Here is a 20,640-nt window from a genome sequence, read left to right on the forward strand (position 1 = left end):
TGTTCCTGGGTTTTACTGCCAAATCCCTGCAAGCAGAAATGAGAATTGGTTCACACACAGAAAATGTATTCCACATATTAAAAGAAAAATAAACAAGCAAAGCCCCCATAGAGCCACTATAAATATGTATACAGATTGGATTTTTGAGGGATTTCCTGAAGAGGAAGAATCCTGATTTTTTTTTTCCTGAATATTTCATTGGAAGCACCGTTCATCCTTGTATAGAAATGATAGGAAGTCTATCAAAGGCCCTAAGGAAGAGCGGGATATTTCTTCTCTTCCTGCATTCATATCTTATTTCCTGTAGAGAACAGGAATCTCCATTTCTGTTGTACACAAGCAGCAAACCTTAAGTGTTTTATGGTGAGTGGCTTTACTTAAAGAAATTAACTTGTGCCTTTACTGCATTTTACATAAACTCTCGCAAACTTCACACTCATCGCAAAGAAATGTTACTTGTCATCTTGGAACTGCTGTGATTGGTTTTGTAAGTATTTGATAATCCCAGCCTGAAAGGAGAGCGGGTGCTGCTTGTTTTCTTCCTGGAGGGCAGGAAGCACATGCACACGTGTGTTTGTAGCTCCGTATGTGCTACAGCGGATTTCTGGCTTTACTGGGAGACGAAAGTTCATAGGTAGTTTCTGTGGCTGTATTGAGAGCATTTATGTTCTAACAAATTGATTTGGGGAGATCAGTGCAAGTTCTTATGGGGAAGTTTGCAGTAAGAGTTGCTTGTAAAGTCAGATTTCTGGGGGATGAGTGGGAATTTTGCATTTGTAGAATACAAGGGCTGGCTACGGGCTTTTACCCTGCATGAGCAAATAACACTGATAGTGTCTATCATGAGATGCACACACACACATAAGGAACCACAGAAAAATGGACAAAGAGGGACCTTGATACACAAAGCATATTTCTAACATGTTTGCTCTTTTAGACCCTATGAATTTGTGCCTGAGAAATGGCATTTAAACATCCTGTTTTCAAGTGCTCGTGGCTTTTAGCAATTCTGGAGTAGATGCATTGACCTCGCTCCCATGTCTGCTTTGTCCCCTGGTGAAAAATGGGGAGAGGATGTAATAACATCAAGTTGACCCAAAATTGCTGAATTATTAACATTGTGTTGACCAACAGCATTGTTCAGCACATCTTTGTGGATGTTTCATAGTTTTGTTTAATGCTGAAGAAGCAGGATAAGGGTTGCCCACTATTAAACTCTACAGGGTTTTAATCTAACCCAGGGCTTCCATTCAGTTTGGTGCTTACACTTGCTTTCTAGTTCTGCTTTTTAATTTCACTTCTGATAATCTGAGCCTGTACTTAGTAAGCAGGGTCAAAAAAAAAAAGTGCCACCTTTCTTCCAATAGTGACCCAAAAGCTGCAATAACAGATTTCTGCTGTCCAATGTGCCTGGCTTAAAGGGAGCCACTCAGTGGAAATTAGATTTCAAACTGGTGATAAGATCTGCCTCTGCCTGTACCCAAGTGTCCATCACCCAGCCTTTTCAGTGCATTGATGCAACGCACTTCCCAAGCGATAGCAAAAGCGATGAACCTCACTTTGCTTCTGCTGCCTTTAATTTTTGGAGGCTCTGTGTCGAGTGATGCACCGTGCAGAAATGGTTATTTATTTTGTGCAGGCATTTTTTAAACAGAATATTAGTGGAAGTGTTTATACGGGTTGCAAGAGGCCTTTATGCTGTGTTTTTGTTTTGGTCAAAATGTTTAAAGTTGGATGTCGGAGGCCAGTTGCTGTTACAGATACGGGCTCTGCTTTGTTTGGTTTGGACAGAGTAGGTGGGGAGAGGATTTTGAATTTGTCTCACTCTAGATATCACTGGAGATCATGGGGTCTGCACTCCAGAAAATGCTCGTCTTGGCCACAGGAGCACCTGATTAAAACCATATCGCTTCCAGCAGGGTCTTACTCACTTTTTCTGCAGTAGGTTCTGTTTGTCTTCTGGTCCCCGTGCAGCCCCTGGGATGTTGCTGCAATTCTGCATGACGAACTGGTGCTCTTTGCCTTTAAAAGTCCTTCAGGATTTGTTTTCCCCCACCCTCCGTTCTCCTGGCTTTTATTCCTTTAGGCTGAAAACTTTCTAAAGATTTATGGTTTTGCTGTTCGAATTGAAATCACGCTTGCTGACACATTAGGTTGGTAAAGGGCGAGGAGCCAGCGTTGGCATCACTGCGACTGAGGGCTCTGTGTGACGGCACAAGGGCGTCTCAAAGTCACCCGTGCCTGCGGGGAGCTGAAAATCCCAAAGCAGGGCACGACGTGGAAGTCTGACACCACCTCCTCTTCTCAAATGGGTTCTGTTGAGAGTATGAAGTCAAGAGCGGTGTTTGGTAAGAATTCACTGGGCACCAAATGCATCCAGCCCTATAAATGAGTAACGGGCGGAATGAGCTCAGCTGAGATGTGATGGGCTACCTTGCTGGCAGCCTGCATTTCATTTCGGTGTGTTTTGGGATAGATTTCCCATCAGATTGCATGCTGACAGGTAGATGCAGCTTAAGTGCAGGTGCTACCCCCATAGCCTGCCTTAATGATGCGTTGGGGTCACAGAGCTGAGCTGCAGGACTGCCCTGGTTTTGGCTCCAGGATCAAGTCCAGAGCCTACAAAACAGGCAGCTTGTGACGCTGCGGTGACAGCGTGGACTTTGCACAAATACAAGCCCCAAGCAGGAGTTTCACAATTCCTGGCAGTATTGGAGCTCTGAGTATGTTCAGGGAGGCACGCTGGGGAAAGACCTGAGGTTTAAAGAGGAATAAGAAGTAAGAATATTTGTTTTACTTAGATTTTTAGATTTGGTACCTCCAGTGCACAAGCATGAAAGTGAAGGGACACATTTGCTCATGAAGCACTAAATTTGTGGCATTTTTTTTTCAGTGTTTGAAGCCATAAAATTAACCTGGCTAAACTGCAGTTTCTTGCATGAAATTATTTCCCTTCAATTATTATTTTTTTAAAGCAAAGATTGTGTCAGAATGAGTAAAAAGCTGCTGGTTTACCCAGGGTTTTAGGAAACAAAAAGGATGCTTTCAACTAGGTTGTCTACGTGTAAGCTGCTGCGGTTTCTGAATACGTAACAAGGTGAAAGAAACCATTCTGGCATTTATTAACAACCTGAGTTCTTCTTGTACCAGCTCTGCCCGTCCCGCCCGCTGCACAGGCTTCGACAGCGCCTCACAGAAGCTGCAGAAAGAGGGTGTGGTAAAATACCACCCTGTACGTCACCACGTACAGCCTTTTTCTGGTTTCTGCTGTTTGAGTCATTGCTTCTGAGCAGGGCAGCAGGAATTTGAGAGGCAAGTGCCAGGGCGATGGTGCTGGGGGTGGCAGATACGGCGTCTGGTGAGCACCAGCAGACAGAAGATGAGCTCGTACGTCAAGAGACTTTGTAATCTTAGGAATTAACAACCTGAATGTCTACCAATGTGTTTCACAGAGGCTTTTAATTTGAGCAAATTTGGTTTGCTGAGATTATATCTTCTGCCATCTCTAAAACACAGGCTGCCGCTACCGAGACTTGAAGTCCGTGCTCCAAAACGCTTCAAAGAGATTGTAATTCTTCAGTCTGTCGCCCCTTGTTCATTGTGGCAGAAGACGTTTCCAAAAGTAGATCTGCTTTTAAATTAGCCTGAATCTAATGCCCATCATGAAAACTCATGGGCCATTTGCTTTGGCAATGCAATCTTACGAACAAAACCAAGCATCTTAGTAGGGAATGTCAGCCAGCCCTAGCAAGTGGCACCTCTAGCGTCTAAGCAGCAATGCCTGTAATCAAATATTCTTCCTTGTCAGTCCTATCTGCAGGAAACCTATTGATTAAAACCTTGTCTTCAGTTTATTTCCTGCATCACCATGTTCAAGTGCGTTTGATCTATTTTGTTTTTGAATCAGTAAGCAATATTTCTGTGTGTGTGCAAGATGTTGTGCTTGCTTTGATCCCAGAGAGATTGTTTTGGCATCGCATGAGCTATTTTTATTTTGCTTTGTGAATGAATTTTATGAGTGCCGCAGTGTTAGAGATCTGCCTAAATGGTCACGTAACGAGACATGCAAGACACAAGAAGCTGGGGATGACAAATGCTGCTTCAAAATACCAAGCAGGAATTTTGAGATGAACCATTCCCTGGAAGAACTTCATGGGACTATTTATTTTCACAATTGCAAAGACCAAAGAAACTGGTGGAGCAGCCTGTAGAGCTTCCATTTGTTTTTATGTAGTTGAAAGTTTGCTGCAAGCAAGTTTTTTGCCTTTTTTCAGTTTAAAAATCTGAGTTAAATCGGAAGGACTTCTAAGGTGGTGATCTTAGAGGAGTTAGGTTATAAATCAATGAAAGCAAAGGAAGGGAGGCTAGGTGGAGACAAGCCATACATACTATGTGGCATGTATTTCAAAGGGCATCCCCAATTAACATACATATGAGTTAAAAGCTGCGTGCTGCCTTCAGCAGGTCATGCGTGTTCGTTCTCTTACTTCTATAATAAATCCAGGTACAAACTGTTTCAGCTGTGTATGATGCACACAGCATTTCCATGTCGTGAGCTTGGTGGCATTGATTACATCCAAGCGCTGGCAGTTTGGAAAGAAACAAATTCCATCACTAAGTCACCCAGGAAAAGTTAAAGTCTTTAAAGCCTCAGATAGAAAGGATGTGTAAGCATGTATTTTAAATGTTCTGCTGTATCAGAGTGGATGTGAGTATGTGGCTCAATCTTTTCTTGACTAATTATGCGCAAGTCCTGAATATTGCACACCAGGTTGTGCTGTGAACAGCTGGGAGGTTTGGGCAGGCAGAGCATCCTTTACGCTGCCTCTCCTCAGCTGTGCTACCCCACTGAGCAGAGAAAATGAGAGTGAGACGTGCTGAAGGGGACAAGTCGCCACGTGGGTTTTCTTTTAGCCTTTCTGTATTTAAAGGACTTTATGGGCTGACATTATTTTAAACTGTCTGCTCGGTGGCATGTGGCAATGCAAGATGAATGCCACAGATGAAAAAGAAAAGGAAAAAAAAGGAGGTGGAAGACTTGTTTCCAAAGCGATCCATTCCAGCAATTTGGGGGAAAGCTTGATATTGTGTTCTCGAAATTGTAGCAGCTCCTTAATTTGGAAAGAAACAATATTCCCTCATGCAGTTTATATGTTACTGAAGTGGGAAGAAGTGCTAAAAACCAGAGTCAGCTGCAATAGGTGCACGTCTCTGCAGGTGTTGCATAGTTCGATGCTGCGTGCGCGGGGCCAGGCACTGTGGCAAGCCCGGGGTGGCAGCATGGCTGCCGAGAGTTATCGGGATTTGTTGGTACAAATGAGAGAAGAAATTGGCTTATAAGGAGCCAACAAGTTTGCAAATGAGATCCATGTGTACATATGCATCCCCCCGCCTCTTACTCTATATATGTTGCTTTTGCCAGCTTGTATGCTACAGCCATGGTGTCTAAAAATAACTGTTGAAAATCAGAGATTGGGGTTTTTGTCAAGCTGGGGCTCCTGGGTCTGGAGCAGAGCAAGGAGAGCAGCTCTCCGTCATAACGGGGGGAAAAAACAGTCTATTGTAATAGAAAACCATACGGGACTGTACAGAGGAAACAATGCTCTTCTTCATTGGCTTTATATAGGAATGTTTTTTGGTTTTAACTGCATGCCTTTGTGTCGGACCAGTTAATTGGACTGGTTTATGCTGGACGGATCATTACAGCAGCGAGAAGCGTCTCTGCCTTAGCCTTTGTCCTTCCCCAGGGACAGGTTTATTTGGTGGCAGTGGGTGACAGTGGCACCAGTTGTTTTCCAGCATTACCAGATTAATTAGGCTGAGAGAGAGCATGGAGGTAGTTCTGCGTTAATGACTGAAATATTTCCCCACACGCTTTTTGGGGGAAAAAAAAAAATACCCCTTCCATATTGCTTATAATATAAACAAGAAAAATTCTGAACTCCCCCAAGCCTTTCCTTCAGTAAAGGGAAGAGAGCAGTTACTGGAAAATATACAGCCCTGTGTGCATTTCCAGGTGCCAGCTGTTTTCCAGTGCTCTTGTTGGATAACCCCGATGTTTCAGCAGCTCGCCCAGAGCCTTTGAAGGCACCGTGCTGGTCTGCAGCACAACAAGCCCGCTCAGCCCCGCTGCTCACATATTTCCATCCTGCCCTTGGTTTTGGTTCATCGCAGTGCTGGTTTGGGACAAGTGATTCCCCAAATGATTCCTTGTTAATTGTTGTAATGTTTCATAATTAGCCCTCCTACGTTGCTTATCTGGCAGTGTTTATTGCCACTGAGCAAGAGATGGCTGTGGCCACATCAGGCTGATGGTCAGCGTTGTACAGAGGCACAGATTTGTGAACATCCTCAGGCTGGCGTGCTTGGGCTCCTGGTACCCCACTTGCAACCTACTAGACAGAGACCACAGACTGGATTAATTGCACGTAGGAGCAAAACATTGGCAGAAGAGCATGCAATCACGGTTAAAGATGTCATCCCAAAATATTTAGGGGAAAAGAGGGAGCTTTTGGTGGAAGCAAGCTGAGAGAAAACAAATGATGCTACGTGAGCTTTGCTCTTTTGCTTCAGGTTGGTGTCATGAGGCCACACAGCTCTTATATGTTGGTTAGAGGTCTGGTGGGAAGGGTTTCAATGCGATGTATACAAAGCTGCTGATTTGTTATGGTTCAAGGTTTTACTGAAGTAGTTATGTATGAACCCTGTTTCCTTGTTTCTTCTTACATAGCAGCTAAAACCAAGCCATGACTTGATGGTCACTGCTGGTATTGCAAGGTTTTGGGTGACTAGTATGTGCAGAAGCACCGTAATACAACTCAAGGTAAAAATTTAAACCAAGGAATCACAAGCAAAGATAGCCCTTAAGTATGAATTGCTGCTTTCTGGCTTGGTGTGTAACTACCTGTGCCAAAGCAAGTGTGGTATGGAGAAACGTGGGCTAGTGACCCTCCTTTGCACGTCTTCTTCATCACTGTCAATTGAGAGAAATCTCTCACGTCGTGATTGAGAGGACTGCGATGTTGAGGCCCCTCTGGGGAAGCGTTAGTTCTCATTCTAGGAGATCTGTAGCGCCTGGAAAGCTTGGGATATTCAGCACCATTCACAGATTTACTATGTGGGTTTCAGACTCCTACTGGCACCAGGCGGTGCCTGCCCCGATACACGCTTCCACCCTGGTTGATGGTTGCTGTGCAGTATTCCCCCTCCTCTTCCCTTCTCCCCAAATAAATCTGCGGTCATCTTGGTGAAGTTAAATACACGTTTTGTTTTTATTTCCTTTCTCCATTGGTAATGGGATTTATTGCGTGATCTCATGCATCATCCACTTGAATGCACCAGAGTAAGCCAAGCTAAAGTCCAGCGCACATCTCATGGTTCGGCTGAGCAGAACAGCGCAGGGATCACAGCAAACACCCGATGGCTTCAGGACCAGTGGTGTATGCAACATAAACTAGAATAGTAGACAAAAGCTTTGGCGAGGGCAAAATACAAACATTGTACATGGTTACTTAAGAAGTGAAACACGTTTCAGTGCAGAGCATGAATCATTTCCAATCGCCCTTTTCTTTTTTTCTTTCAGGCTGTGACCGTGCGAAACTCCATGGCTAAATCATTATACAGTGCCCTCTTCGACTGGATAGTTTTCAGGATTAACCATGCACTCCTGAACTCGAAGGACATGGAGGAAAGTACCAAGGTAACGTCTTGCCAGCTACTTTGGCTGTGCACTTCAGTTTTAAAATAGGTAACTACGGGATGAAACATTACACAAGCTGCTAATGGCAAATTGCTTAACGTAAAGTTAACTTTTCCTCGTGGAACATTGCTGTTAATATTTCGGACCAAGTATATAGTTATTTTAAGTGGTGTTTGCTGAGCCAGGAACAGAGAAGCGCCTCGAATAATATATCCTCAAAGCAGCTGGGGAAAAGGGTTTGGTTTAGTCACAAAAGCCTAGTCCCCCACCCCCTCCAGGAGCAATGCCAAGTCCTTCTTCCTCCTCATGTAAGTCTATAGGACCGTATGTAATTGAGGGAAAAACTGGAAATCTTGCTAACGCGAGGTGTTTTGATGAGGTTGTTCAATAAGAATAATCCGAAAAAGTGAAAAACCTGCCACATTGGGAGATAGCAAGGTAAGAGACCTCTCTGACTCGCAGAAGAGCAAAATTAGGAAAAAGCTCTATGACGGGAAGAGTGAAGTCAGCACGGTGCCTAACCAATTTCCCAAAGAATTTATGGCAGGGATTACAGGACGTTTCCTGCGATAGCAGGGGCTGGACGCGGTGACCCAGGACATCCTCTCTGCTCCAGTGTTCCTGAACCTGTCCCATGTTCATCCACGCTTGGAGCAGGGGCTGACCCTTGAGAAGCTCTCTGAGCATGTACGTGTATATATGTGGACACGCACTCACGCGCTTGCAGCTCGCCAGCTACCCTTGGCTTGGAAATTTTGGGCGCAGGCCAGCACTGTGTTTTTTGTTGTGTTTTTTTTTTCTGGGTCATACATCCAGGCTGAAGCTGCCAAGAGGATTGTTTCGCTGAGTGCTAACATGTTTGAATCATGCTGGAGGACTGAGCGAAGTCGCAGCGGCTTGCAGTGTAGCCGATCCTTCATTTAACTGCACAGAAATGCTTGTGGTGATTAGAGGAGAGTAATTATAGACCGCAAATAAATGTGTTTGTATAAAGTTTGTTTTTAATATATGGCAGTGACACTACTGACGAGAAGTTTTTTAAAACTGTTGATATCCAGTGAAATCTTCAGACTGCACGTGCTTCTTCTCCTGTTTAATGTTTTACAGAAAACATTGTGTTCTTCCCTGATTTTTTTCAAGTCATCAAAAGTTTTGTCTGGGCCATCAGGAAAAAAGACAGTTGTGTATTTGGTGAAACACGAAAGGTAGATTCCTTCAACAAGGAGATGCATCTCGGATACTGATTGTTTTGTTTAATGATCCAATATTGGTGATTTTTTTTTCACATAGTATGTGTTCCATAATATTTACATACAAAATCAGACTGGGACATTGCCATTTGCTTGCGATCAGCCTGTCACAGCAGGGCAGAACTGTAGATGCTTACAGGCCATTAGACTTTGGGTCTCAAACTCAGTATAACATCACTTCCAGCAAGCTGCTAAAGGTGCCCACGGCTCTGCTGGGATGCACAGCTGTCCCTTAACACTGTCTCATTCCTCTGTCCCACAGGAACTAAGCTGACGGTGCTTTCTGTTTTTTTTCCCACCACTTCACAGTTCACATGTGGTCCTGGGGTTTGGCAACACAGACAAGTAGCTGGGAGGTGGGCTGGGAGCAGGGGCATCTCCAGACCATGGGCAGAGCTCCTCTCCGTGAAGGCAAGAAGCCAGCACTTGGATTGCAACGTTTACAGCTTTGAATGCTGGCATCTGCCAGCACCCCAAACAAATACACATTTAGTCCCTGCTTTCTAAAAGAAAAGTGTAGCCTTGCACCCTTCCACAAAAGGTTACTGACTCCAAATTTTGCAGGGAATTGTGTGCAACTCAGTCTGCAGCAAGTGCGCTGGGTAACCCTAACCCTAACCCTAACCATGCTTGTCACCAGTGTTAGTTTGGCTTTTAAGACATTCTTTCTAATAATCCTGCGGTTTTTGAAGGTTTTGAAAGTTGTCAAATGATAGATTTTTTTGGCAGAGGTCTGTCTTGTGTGGCAGGCATGTTTTGCATAGGTAAAATAAGACTGAAAACCATCTGAACGCAGAGTGTATGTGGGAGCAGAACTGTATCTGAGGCTGGTGACAGAAGTGAAGATGAAAGGATGTCTATGAGCATAAAGTCTGATTTCAGTGCTCGTACTCAGCTGCCCTTTAAAAGCCCTTGATTCCAGCTCGTATAGGCTTTGCAGGAGCAGGCGTGACCAGACGTGTCATTCGCATGGTCGTGGTAGATCAGGATTTTGCTGGTGCATGATGGAAGTTGGAGAAAGAGACAAATATTCCAAACACACAGCTGTATCTTCGTCAGGCACATGAAATCCTGCATTGCTCCCTGCTCTGCATGCTGTAAAAACTTATCTCTGTACACTGCAAAGCCTTTTTGCTGGGGCAGAGCAGCATTGTGCTGGCCACAGAAGCCAACCTCTGTAGACCAAGACTTGGCCAAACTGGTGGTGGTTTTTGAATCTCTGGAGGACTGTTTTGTTGATAGGTGGGAAGAAGACCTAGGTCCTAACAAAGTCCGTGGCCCCAGGAGAACTTGGGACAATGGGAATGGAAAGATTTTTTATATCCCAGTATGTGTGTTTATTTGTTATCAGCAGTAAGGAGAAGATCAAGAGATGAAGCTAGATTTAAAAAAAATAAACACTTGGTCATCACTCTTCCACTGTTTTTCAAGCTAGTATTTGAAAGATGTAAATCAGACCTTTGATATCCAAATTCAGTTAAATGTACAGTGAATTATTTTGGGAAAGCACAGTGGGATTTGGCTTATCTCGCTTGCTGGCAAGAATTGTAGTGCATTATTTCTGAGCTGAGTTGTGAATAGTCATTTGAAACGGTCTGTTTTATGCTTACAGCAGCACTGCTACGTACGGGTTTCTCTATGACTCACTGCTGGTGTGTTCTCCGTTTTCCTTGGTCTTCTCCCTCTAGCTTTTAGTTTCTGTTCTGATAATGGCTTTTCTCGTGATACCCTACAAGCTGTCCGAAATTTGACCTTTATTAATGAGGTCGGAGACGTTTCTTCCTCATGAGAACTAGATTACTAAACCTCAGAGAGTCTTTTATTTAATTTCCCCTCCATAAATTAGGTTAAGAATTGTTAGAGGTCCATCTTGCCGCTTAAAATGATGATATAGTACAGATCATGTTTGAACGAGAGACGTTTCTTTCAAGGGGGTTTTTAAGCTTTCCCATTTGGTGCTTGTGAAGCATCTTCCTTTCCTGCTAAATAACCCCATTGTGTTCAGCGGAGGTGCTCTGTAAGTGTTTATGATGGTGAATGTGAATTCATGGCCTTTAAATAATTTAAATTAATCAACTAAGTTCATTCCTGGCTGTCTGACCTGAAACAGAGGAAGAATTGCTGAGCGATTCATGGGTTTAGCGCGCATCTGTTCATCGTTTTCAGGTCCCAACTTCCAAATTCATAGCAAATCTCCGCCTCGCACTTGATATCGTATGTCACCATGTATGTTGTGGTGATATAAATTGGAGTAATCCTTTTAGATTTATTGGTGATGGTTTTCTGTATTTACAGTATTGGCTTGCATTGGAATATTGTTTAATTTTATTCCTTTTCCCCAGAATTTGAAACAAACCCATTTGTAATTGCCAAAGCGTACCTCAGCACTGGAATGACATCACCAGCGCGCATTCGGGGTAACGTAAGTCAGCTCTGACAGTCGATGTTTATAGGTAATTTGGGAGCTGTGGAGCACTGAGCTCCAAGGCTGTCATTTGCAGAATGCCCTCGAGGCCCCTGCGTGGCATTTAGCTCCCTGATTCACAGCTGTGGCATTTCCAGAAAAGAGTGAGGCCACTTTATCTCAACTACAGAGTGATTCCTAGCCCAGGGCTCGCACAAATTTCAAAATCCTTGTAGATGTAGGCTTTTAATTACAGAAGTTTTGCTATAGATTGGTACACTGGTGCACTTGTCTGCTGCTGGTCCTGCTGCAGGCTTGCACACTCGCAGGCTTGTCACTGCTGCGCACTTGTTCTCTTTAAATGTTAGTTTCAGTAAAGGAACAAGATTAAGACATAAGGTAGACTTGGGCTCATGAAATCTAAATTATGTTGCATCTTGACATGATTTCCACATGGCACTTGTTCGAAGTCTGAATTCGAAACTGAAGCATTAGAGATTTTTAAATTTAAAACTCCTTAGATTATTTTCATTATATATTGGACTGTAAACTTAATCCCAGATTACATGCTTTCAGGAGTCTAGGACTTTAACAATAATTTCAGTTATTCATACCTCAATGGAAATCATTTTTTCAACTTTCTGTAAGAAGTGGCTGTATTGGTGAAAGGTTTTGTACTGTTTTATACTGGAAAAAACAATACAACCCTTTTGTGTGTACATAGAGTGAGATTTTTGGAGGATAGCAGCTCGGGAGGCAGAGAAATAGACAGAAATTCCTGATTTCTTGTTTTCAAAAGTTTGACCAACTTGAACGTGTTGACCTCTTTCTTTTGGGAACTCCATGGCTCTGCCTCCCACACCAGAAAGCAAACCGCAGAGCACTGCCCTTGTTTCTCCTGCGTGAAAGTGTGTGGCTAAAGCCACACTGCAAACTTCCTGGTTTGGAGGCAGTCAGGAGCTGGACACAACTGAGGTGAGAAGAGGGAACTGCTGCTTTGCCTGGTGGGACGAGGGCAGCCCCAACCATGCTCATCTTGTACGGCTGCAGTGATGTCAAATACAGCATTGTTTGAGCATCTTACTTCTGAGCTTCTTTTTCGTGGCACTTTCATAGAAACCTGTAGGAAAGGAACTTTAAAATATAATATGTTTTTAATAGGCTTCTTCTTTTACAAGTGAAATAGTCACTTCTTATATATCTAATAACTCCTCTATTTTGCTTTATAAACTTATTTGCATACAGCACATTAAAAAGTATTTCAGTAGCAGTTTGGACACAGTAACATAATCAGCACTAAAAACAGGGGGAGGTTATTTGTGCTCAGCTATTTCATGTTAAATTTTGTTGTGAAAGGCTGTCTGTGTTTAATTTGAAGTGTTCACTCATGGTAGGGGCTTAACAATGACCACACAGCATCAACGCAATGCTTATGAAAACGCGTGCAGCCAGCATAGGCACTGCCATGAGGACTCTGAAAGTGGGAGCAGTTATTTCTTGTAAGTCTTGTTTTCGGTCGCAGTAATAGAGACGTTGATCTTGAGTCACTTTGGGAGCTCTTTTACATTGTACAGAAAAGCTTGCATGGCAGTGGAAGAGTTGGGGTTGTGATTTGCCTACACAAGGGCGATACGGATGGCTGATCGGTACCGTGGATTCAAAATAGTCACTATCTGGTGTTTCCAACAGCATCTTTATGTATCCTATAGATAAAACAGGTGATCTGCTAACTAAAGGAGATTAAAAAAAATATATATTTACCTCTCAGTCTGAGGGTTAACGAATGGTCCGTGAACGAATCGTTAGGATGTGCAGGGGAAGGAGCATGAGACGATCACTCTGCCAGGCTCCATCCTTGGTCCTGAGGCTTCCAATTTCCATCTCCTGGCCAAATGGCTGTTTCTTGCAGGCGTCTTGCCAGGGGATTCAAACCTCTGGGAAGGTGGCCAAGGGCTCTCAACAGTCGTCCTTGTAACAGGCAAGGCTGCGGGTGAGGAGGTAAAACCCATCCAGCCCTGGAATAGGGAGGAAAACCTCAACATCAGGCAAGAGGAGGATAAAGGGGCCAAAGACCTTTTGGAAAAATGGGCTAGGCACACTTGGGAGTGTTCTTGCGGTGTTTTATATGCTTTTTCAGTTGTGCTTTTGCATGTATGACTGTTAGCATAGCCACAGTCCCCAGAGCTTCAACTCACAAGCCGTGTGGCTTCCAAGCTCACGGCAGCTGCATTTCCTTCAGTTTTAGGTGTCTCTCTGTTTAAGGACCCAGCACAGAAGGAATATTTTACTGCCACATTATGTGATCTGTTGATAACAGTCAAACTGCAGCGTGGAGAGCCTTGTGGGTAGTCTGGTTTATATTTCTGGCAGTGGAATAACACCAGCCTTAGGAAGGAGGTTTTATAAAATCCTTAGCATAGATAAGACCAATAAAATTAAAAACATGATGCCCAGCAGCTCGCAGGCTCTTATGGGTGGAGCAGAGAGGTGCTTTTCCTCCTTGCTTGAGCTTTGGGTCACTTGACCAGTGCTAATGCTTTTACTTCTCTAACTATTATTTTAATTTAATTAATTATAATGTATGAACAGAGCTATTTGTGCACAAGTGGGATGATGGTTAGACGTGGGAGCTCGTTGCAGAGCAAAGGCTGCTAATGGTGAGCTGCTGGAGCTCTGTGCACGTGCCCTTCATGCTCTGTGCTCCTCTTGGAGGTGGCAATAGACGTGTTAGATGGGGACAAGCTGAGTTTTATTTGTAACTGATTATTAATTACTTGTTTGATGGAACAGTTCTATACAGGCTTGAATGCTGCAGCAGGAATTATGCTTACTTCAGCTGCTCTTTACCAAGGCGAGCAAGGTTTATATGCTGCCACATCCCCACTTCCCTCTTTCCTTGCACTCCTCAAATCTATCTGACAGCAGAGGTCCTGGATTCTCAAGTTTTGTGAAACACAGGAACCACGTATAGCAGAAACAGATTGCAAAGAAAGCTGTGAATTCACAGTGATGTCGAACAGGCAACATCGTGTAAAAACCCTTGGTGCACCCACGTCTTGATGCCTGTCTCAAGAAGTCGTGGCAGGCTAGAGGAGGTTCAGGGGAGCACTTTGGAAGGCTTACAACTGGGCCGTGTTTACTTAGACACCCTCTATCTATCTTGTAAGCCTGTTTCTATGCACTGTCTTCATGGTGCGAGCTTCTTTTCCAATCCTACCCTCATTTTCCCCCAAACTGCTATATTACATCCAATACAATAACCTGGAACTGGGTTCAAGTTTCTTCAAAGATGGCCATTTTTCCATAAATAATCTCTGAAAGGACTTTTATTTTAGAAAAAGGCCATCTGTCCAGACATCTAAAGTTACATATTGGCTCTCTGATGTAAGTGAAGTCTTCCAGATGGTGTAATGTTAACAGTTCCAATAAAAATTAAAAGTCCTGCTATTAAGTATATTTAACTATGTTTATACGCCGTTGATGATATACTGCATACAAATAATCCATTTACTCTCGGTGTTTTTTTTTTTCTAAACTGCATTCGTATTTTCCTTCCAGACTTTATCCATTGGAGTACTTGATATTTTTGGGTTTGAAGACTATGAGAATAACAGTTTTGAACAATTCTGCATTAACTTTGCCAACGAGCGCTTGCAGCACTACTTCAACCAACACATCTTTAAACTTGAACAGGTAGGTCTGTAAACATTTACTCTGTAATGCAGTGAGCCTAGGCATGAATTTGTGGCACCAATGGACCCAGAGTTCTTCAACTGTCTCATTAATTCCTTTGTTTAAAAGTGTAAATTATTCATATTTACCTTCCACCATCATGTTTTTTATGGGTCAGATTACTTACTGCTACCTGTAAGATAAAATCCAGAGATTTGCTGTTGCCAATTAATGCTTGCTTTCCAGGCCCTTTGTGAGTGCAGCCCCAAACATCATGGAGGCCTGAACTGTCGTTCTTTTGTCTCTTTATTATATGCTCGGAGGATTTGTCAATGAGCAATTTCTTTCTTGCCTTTGTCTGGACTTGCTGCTGTATAATTTAATTTCTCATGTACTATATGTCCGCACCTATTGAAAAATTTAACACATCCTGCAAGGTCGGACTTGAGATCCTTCTGATAGCAGTGTCACATTAGGAGAGGTTGAACTTTAAGCTTTACTTTATGTTCGTCAAGACTGGGTGTTTCTTTTCAGCCTCAGATTAATGGGCTGTGAGAGAGATGACAAAAGTACAGGCTATAATTTAACAGGTAACATATACCACAAAATGACATAGCTTCTCAGTAGGGTGAGAGGAGGCTTTTCCAAACATCATTTGTTTGTTACTAACAAGCAGGACACGACAACTGCTAAAGTACATGTCATTTTTTGAATGCACAGTGCGTAATTGGGCTGAATAAAAGGCAGTCTGTCTTTCGTAGTGTCCTGTCTCTGACAGTGACTGATAGAAGATGCCTTGAGAAGAATTAAATATATATATATATATGAACATTTATATATATATATATATATATATATATATAAAAAAAGAAATATTAAAAAGTACAGTAAATGTTATAGACCTTCAAAATGCTTTTTATTTTTTTTAAATGCCAGTCCACATGCCCTTCTTTCAGGTGAAATTCTTCTTTGGGTGGGGTCAATGGAAATCCTCCTTATCATTAGTTTCGGCAGAGCTCGTATTTGATGAACTGCACTCTGCAGCCTGAGTCCAGCTGAGATCAGAGAATTAAGCCAGCCCTTCCCAGAAACTCTGATAGCTTTTCTTTGGGCCCCTGCATTATAAGAGATAAGCAATACAAGAGATCTGGAAAGCCAGAAAAGGGATGGGCATACAGGAAGGGCAAAAATGAGCAATGTAGCCCCAGATGGATCATTTGCGGGCTGTTTGCTGCAGAGTTTGACCCTTCTGTCTTAGCTCTCTTCATCAAGAAGATGGAGTGGAGCTACTAAATGTTCTATTTCAGTTTTGTAGCTGGTTCTTTATATTCTGATGCACCCTTCAATAGATGCTGTGAGAAGCTATTGAGGAAACCTGGCTGTATTTCTAGGAAACAGGTCTGGATTACAATTAGCCACATTAAAAGAACAAACTAAGAGACTGCTGCAAAATCAATATAGCTATTTTTTTTTTTCTATGAAGGTAACCAGTAGACCTTCTAGAAGGGATTTGGGTAGGAAGGACCCTTCCTGAAAGCTGGAGGGAGGATGCACATTGGTGAGGTGCGATTTCAGGGCAGTTGGGGGAGCAAGCTGAGATGCCAGCGTCCCTAAGGGAATTCCTGTGCTCGGGCTGGGATTTCTTAGCAGGTCAGCGCTCCTCCCTGGGTCTGGGGTATATACAGAGCTCCTGACAGCAGCAGTTTGGTGGAAGGAATGTGCCCCTAATTCTCCTTGGGCCAGCTTATAACCAATGACCTAATTAGCTTTCTACTATAAATCTGTCAAGTGCATGAAGTCATTGAAGTCCATATTTTCTATATGGACAAGAGGAACAGTTTCAGGGGCATCTGTTTCCCAAGTGCTCATTCCAATTCTTAATGCTGGAGCACGTCATTTGCAGTCTCTGCCAGTGGAAAATATGCTCATCTCTTCATTTTTTGCTTCCTGCAAGTATAAATACACTGCACAGCCGCATGAGTGCTAATTCCTGGTTGACTTTCACAGTTAAATCATTTTCTCTTGTTCTCCTGAGGGTTATGTGCTGCATGTAGAGGAATGCATCTGATGAGAAGAAGAGTGTTGATACATATGCAGATTCTGGGACTTGAGAACATCCTTCATTCCCTGTTGGCCCAAAGATTGATCTGCTTTTTAATAATAATAGCCAGTCTACAAATGAAGATGGGGTAGTTAATATTGTGTTTCAAGATAGCAAAGTAGTTGCATTTCCTTGAGCTGCAAATGTCTGAGATATTTGGTGCTTGCAAGGGTTTATTTGATGTCTTCTGTGCTGAAAAACTAGTGGGGTTATTGGTGATGTGCAGGTGTCCTCTGCTTCCACAGAGAGGCTTCTTGTATCTTCAGAGCTTACAGAAAGTGGCAGACAGCATTATCCAAGCTATTTGGACACTTCTGCCAGAAGAAAGGACAAATTCAAGTAATCACCAAGGGTTTTTCTTAAAGTTCTAGTAGAATTTGTGTGCAAGAATGGTATTTAGCAATGATGTAATTGTTGCTATGACATACCCCTTATGTTATGGAAACCAGAATCCCCACCACAAAGCGATCTAGCACAGGGGTGGGATTATTTTAACCTCATTTTCTTTTTTTCCTTCTATGATTCCTGGTGAAACCTAACACAATGTGCGTTGCGAATCTTTTTTTAAACCGTCTGTCTGAAGACAGCACTATTTCCAGCTGTTCGCAAACAACCGTCCGAGGCATCTTCTGGCCGTCTGTCTTCAGCCTGGTGCCTCTGTCAGTGTGGCCGCAGTTGTGCTGCGCGCCGGGAGCCTGCTCCAGGCGGGGGCAGATGCAAAGACCTCATCGACATCCAGCCCCTGGCTGGATAGCTAAGGAAGACCCTGTGATGATTCACAATGCATGGCAATGCGCTTTAGCAGATGACAGCAGAGTGCAGGAGAGACCAGCACTAGCCACGCGGTGAAGCCTGGGCTCATAAATTCTGGTATATTTGTGTAGGCAAACTTGCGGATTCAGAAGGGTAATGATTTACAGACAGAAAGATTGTTATTGCAGGAATGCCTCACCGTTTAGCCGGGGTGGTTTTCTCCTTCCCATGTGCCCCACAGAGCAGGTCGTCGTCCGCAGGCTGTTTGAGGGGCTGTGCTCCTGCCGCTGCTGGCTGCTAGGGGTGTTCCCGCAATCAGTGCCGTGCCCTCTCTGGGTGGCAGAAGGATGTGTGTCCTTTGGCAGTCTCCTCACAAAGCGAGGACGTGGTTTGCTCTTCCAGATGGCCTCCCCCTGACTGGTGCGGCCCTAGTGTAAGGCAAGATGTCCTCACAGTGCTTTGTCTCGTTAGCTGCCCTCAGAGCATCTCGCTTCTGCTGCAGAACTCTACTCTGAGTACCAAGTCTTCAGATCCTTGGCACTTAGAGGGCCAGGAACGCAGGGGTTTATTTCGTTATGTATCCCATGCTGTCCTGATGGTTAGGCAGCCTTCTGATACTCATTGTTTTGGCTCACCCCTACCCTCCTCTTCCTGTTTTCAGCTGATTTTTTGCGAAGTTTGAGAAGTCCTGCAACTTTCCATCCCATGGGCATTGCTGCTGAAACTTCTCTGCCTAATTTTTTACTTCGCGGTTTGTTTAGATGCCGGATTTCAATTTTGAGGACATCCTTTTATTGTTTTAAAAATTGATGAATAACTGAGGTTGAGCCTCAAAAAAAACCAAAAAGACTTGGAGCATGATCAACTGGCACGTGCTCAGGTGTTGAGCAAAGTCTATTTTCTGGCACGGTCCCTGGTGAGTTTGATGTCCCAGCCAGCTCACACAGAAAAACTTAATTTCATAAAGATAACATGTCCTGCAAAATGTTTGCTCAGTCATCTAAAGCTCTGCAAATATTTCCAAAGGTATAGAGGTTTTACTGTTTCTGGAAAATAGGTGGAGAAGATTGACAGTCTGGACTATATCGTGGATGATGTAACAATTTGTTCATCATGGTGGGAGTGAATTAAAAGAACAAAAAACAACAACAAAAACAACAACAAAACACACACACACAAACAAACATGAAAAACCCCAACAACAACAAAAAACAAACACAAAAAGTCCTGTTGCAGGATGTGGTGATATGCAGTTTGTATGGTCTGTGAAATGCCTGTAGCCATGGTTATCACCTGCAATGTTTTAAAGCATCTTGGATATTCAGGATTTCTCATGCGGCTCCATATCCCAGCAGCCTTCCATGCATGTCATTTAGGGAAAACAGAAGAGAAATACCTAATGAAAAAGGCTCTTTCTCCTATTGTGTGGAGGGCTTTTTCCCTTCCCTCCAGTGGCTCATTGCTCCACTTAGGCATGAATGTATTTCATCTTTATCGTGGCCGGAGACAAGAGGCGACCATCAGAAGTGAAGCGTCAAGTGCTGGGAGGCTGGGTTCGGGTTTCTGTTTTCGTTGGAGATGGGCTGGCGGGTGCTCACTGAAAAATGCTGTGCTCAGCTCTATTCCACATGACACGCGGAGAAATAACAAGCTGCAGAAGTTATTGATTTATTATTTGGAAATATGCCATCCTACATAACTCACACGTGGAGGGGGGAAAAAAAGAATGCTTTGACTTGCTTAAACATTATCTTCAGAATAGGAAGATTGAAAGAAAAGCTGTCTCTGTTTGCCACAAGCCCCCTAAAACGTTTTCTGTGGCCAGTCCCCTCCTGGGACAAGAGGAGCTGGGGTCTGCAGGGGCTGCATTGGCCACCGGCCCATTCCCAGGCTCCTTCAAGCAATGAGCACGTGCCGGATGTGGTGATTCACTTCTATTTTGGCAAAGGTCTGAGCAGGAGAGGGGCAGGGGAGAGCTTAGGGTTGGGGGTAGCACAAAAAATGTTTGGAAAAGCATATTTTGATTTTATTAAATCTGCACAGCAGCGTCCTAGGTAGGCAAATTGGAAAACGTGTTTAAAATATTATTAGAAAATGTTCTGGGAAGCTCTCATGGAGTGATGTAGTGGCGTAAAAGACTCCAAGGCTTTTTGCATCTTTTCTATGCTAGGTCTAGCTATCCATAAGAAACAGTTTGGGGTGCTTTGGGTTGTTTTTGTCCTTGTTTTTTGATTCCTTGACACTTGCTTAAAGCCCAATGTAGAGAAGTACTGTGTCTGTGAAGCCCACTAAGGATTTAGTTTTTGTGAAAATATCATCATTATGGTTGGCCGTGTAAAACTCACAAGGTAAACGCACCGAGAGCTCCAATTTGCAGGCTGGGGAGTGTGTTAATTTTAAGGCTCAAGCTCCTATTTTGGTTAGCAGAAAGAGAGAGAAGCAGAATTGATTTGGGATTCAAATAACAGAAGGATCAAGCCTCTTTAAAAAATAAATTAAAAAATGCTACTGTACTGATATTACGTATATTATGCAACAGAGACAAAAATAGGTATTAAAAAAGGACCAGATAAAGATGAAATAAACACTATTCTGTAACTTTTATTTTATATTTAATGGTACAGAACTATTTTCTTTCCACACCCCAATGGACCTCAGGTGCTTTGGGTCCAAGCCCTGAGTCTTTGACCAGAGCTGTGGTTATAGGGAAATTCTTGCACATTCTCTATACCTTTTAGTTAGACTAGGCAAGGATTTAATG

The 20,640-nt window shown here is 43.3% G+C and overlaps 1 protein-coding gene across 4 annotated transcripts in view; it reads left to right on the forward strand.

The window, feature by feature from the left end:
- MYO9A (myosin IXA) overlaps nucleotides 1-20,640 on the forward strand; it is a 188,596-nt gene that overhangs the window by 101,300 nt on the left and 66,656 nt on the right. For all 4 annotated transcript variants that reach the window (XM_050712936.1, XM_050712937.1, XM_050712940.1 and 1 more), the window contains 2 exons: nucleotides 7,583-7,699; nucleotides 14,912-15,046. In XM_050712936.1, coding sequence (XP_050568893.1) covers nucleotides 7,583-7,699; nucleotides 14,912-15,046 — 252 coding nt within the window. The remainder of the gene's footprint in view (nucleotides 1-7,582; nucleotides 7,700-14,911; nucleotides 15,047-20,640) is intronic.

Source organism: Cygnus atratus, chromosome 11 (assembly GCF_013377495.2).
Source record: "Cygnus atratus isolate AKBS03 ecotype Queensland, Australia chromosome 11, CAtr_DNAZoo_HiC_assembly, whole genome shotgun sequence".
NCBI lineage: Eukaryota > Metazoa > Chordata > Aves > Anseriformes > Anatidae > Cygnus > Cygnus atratus.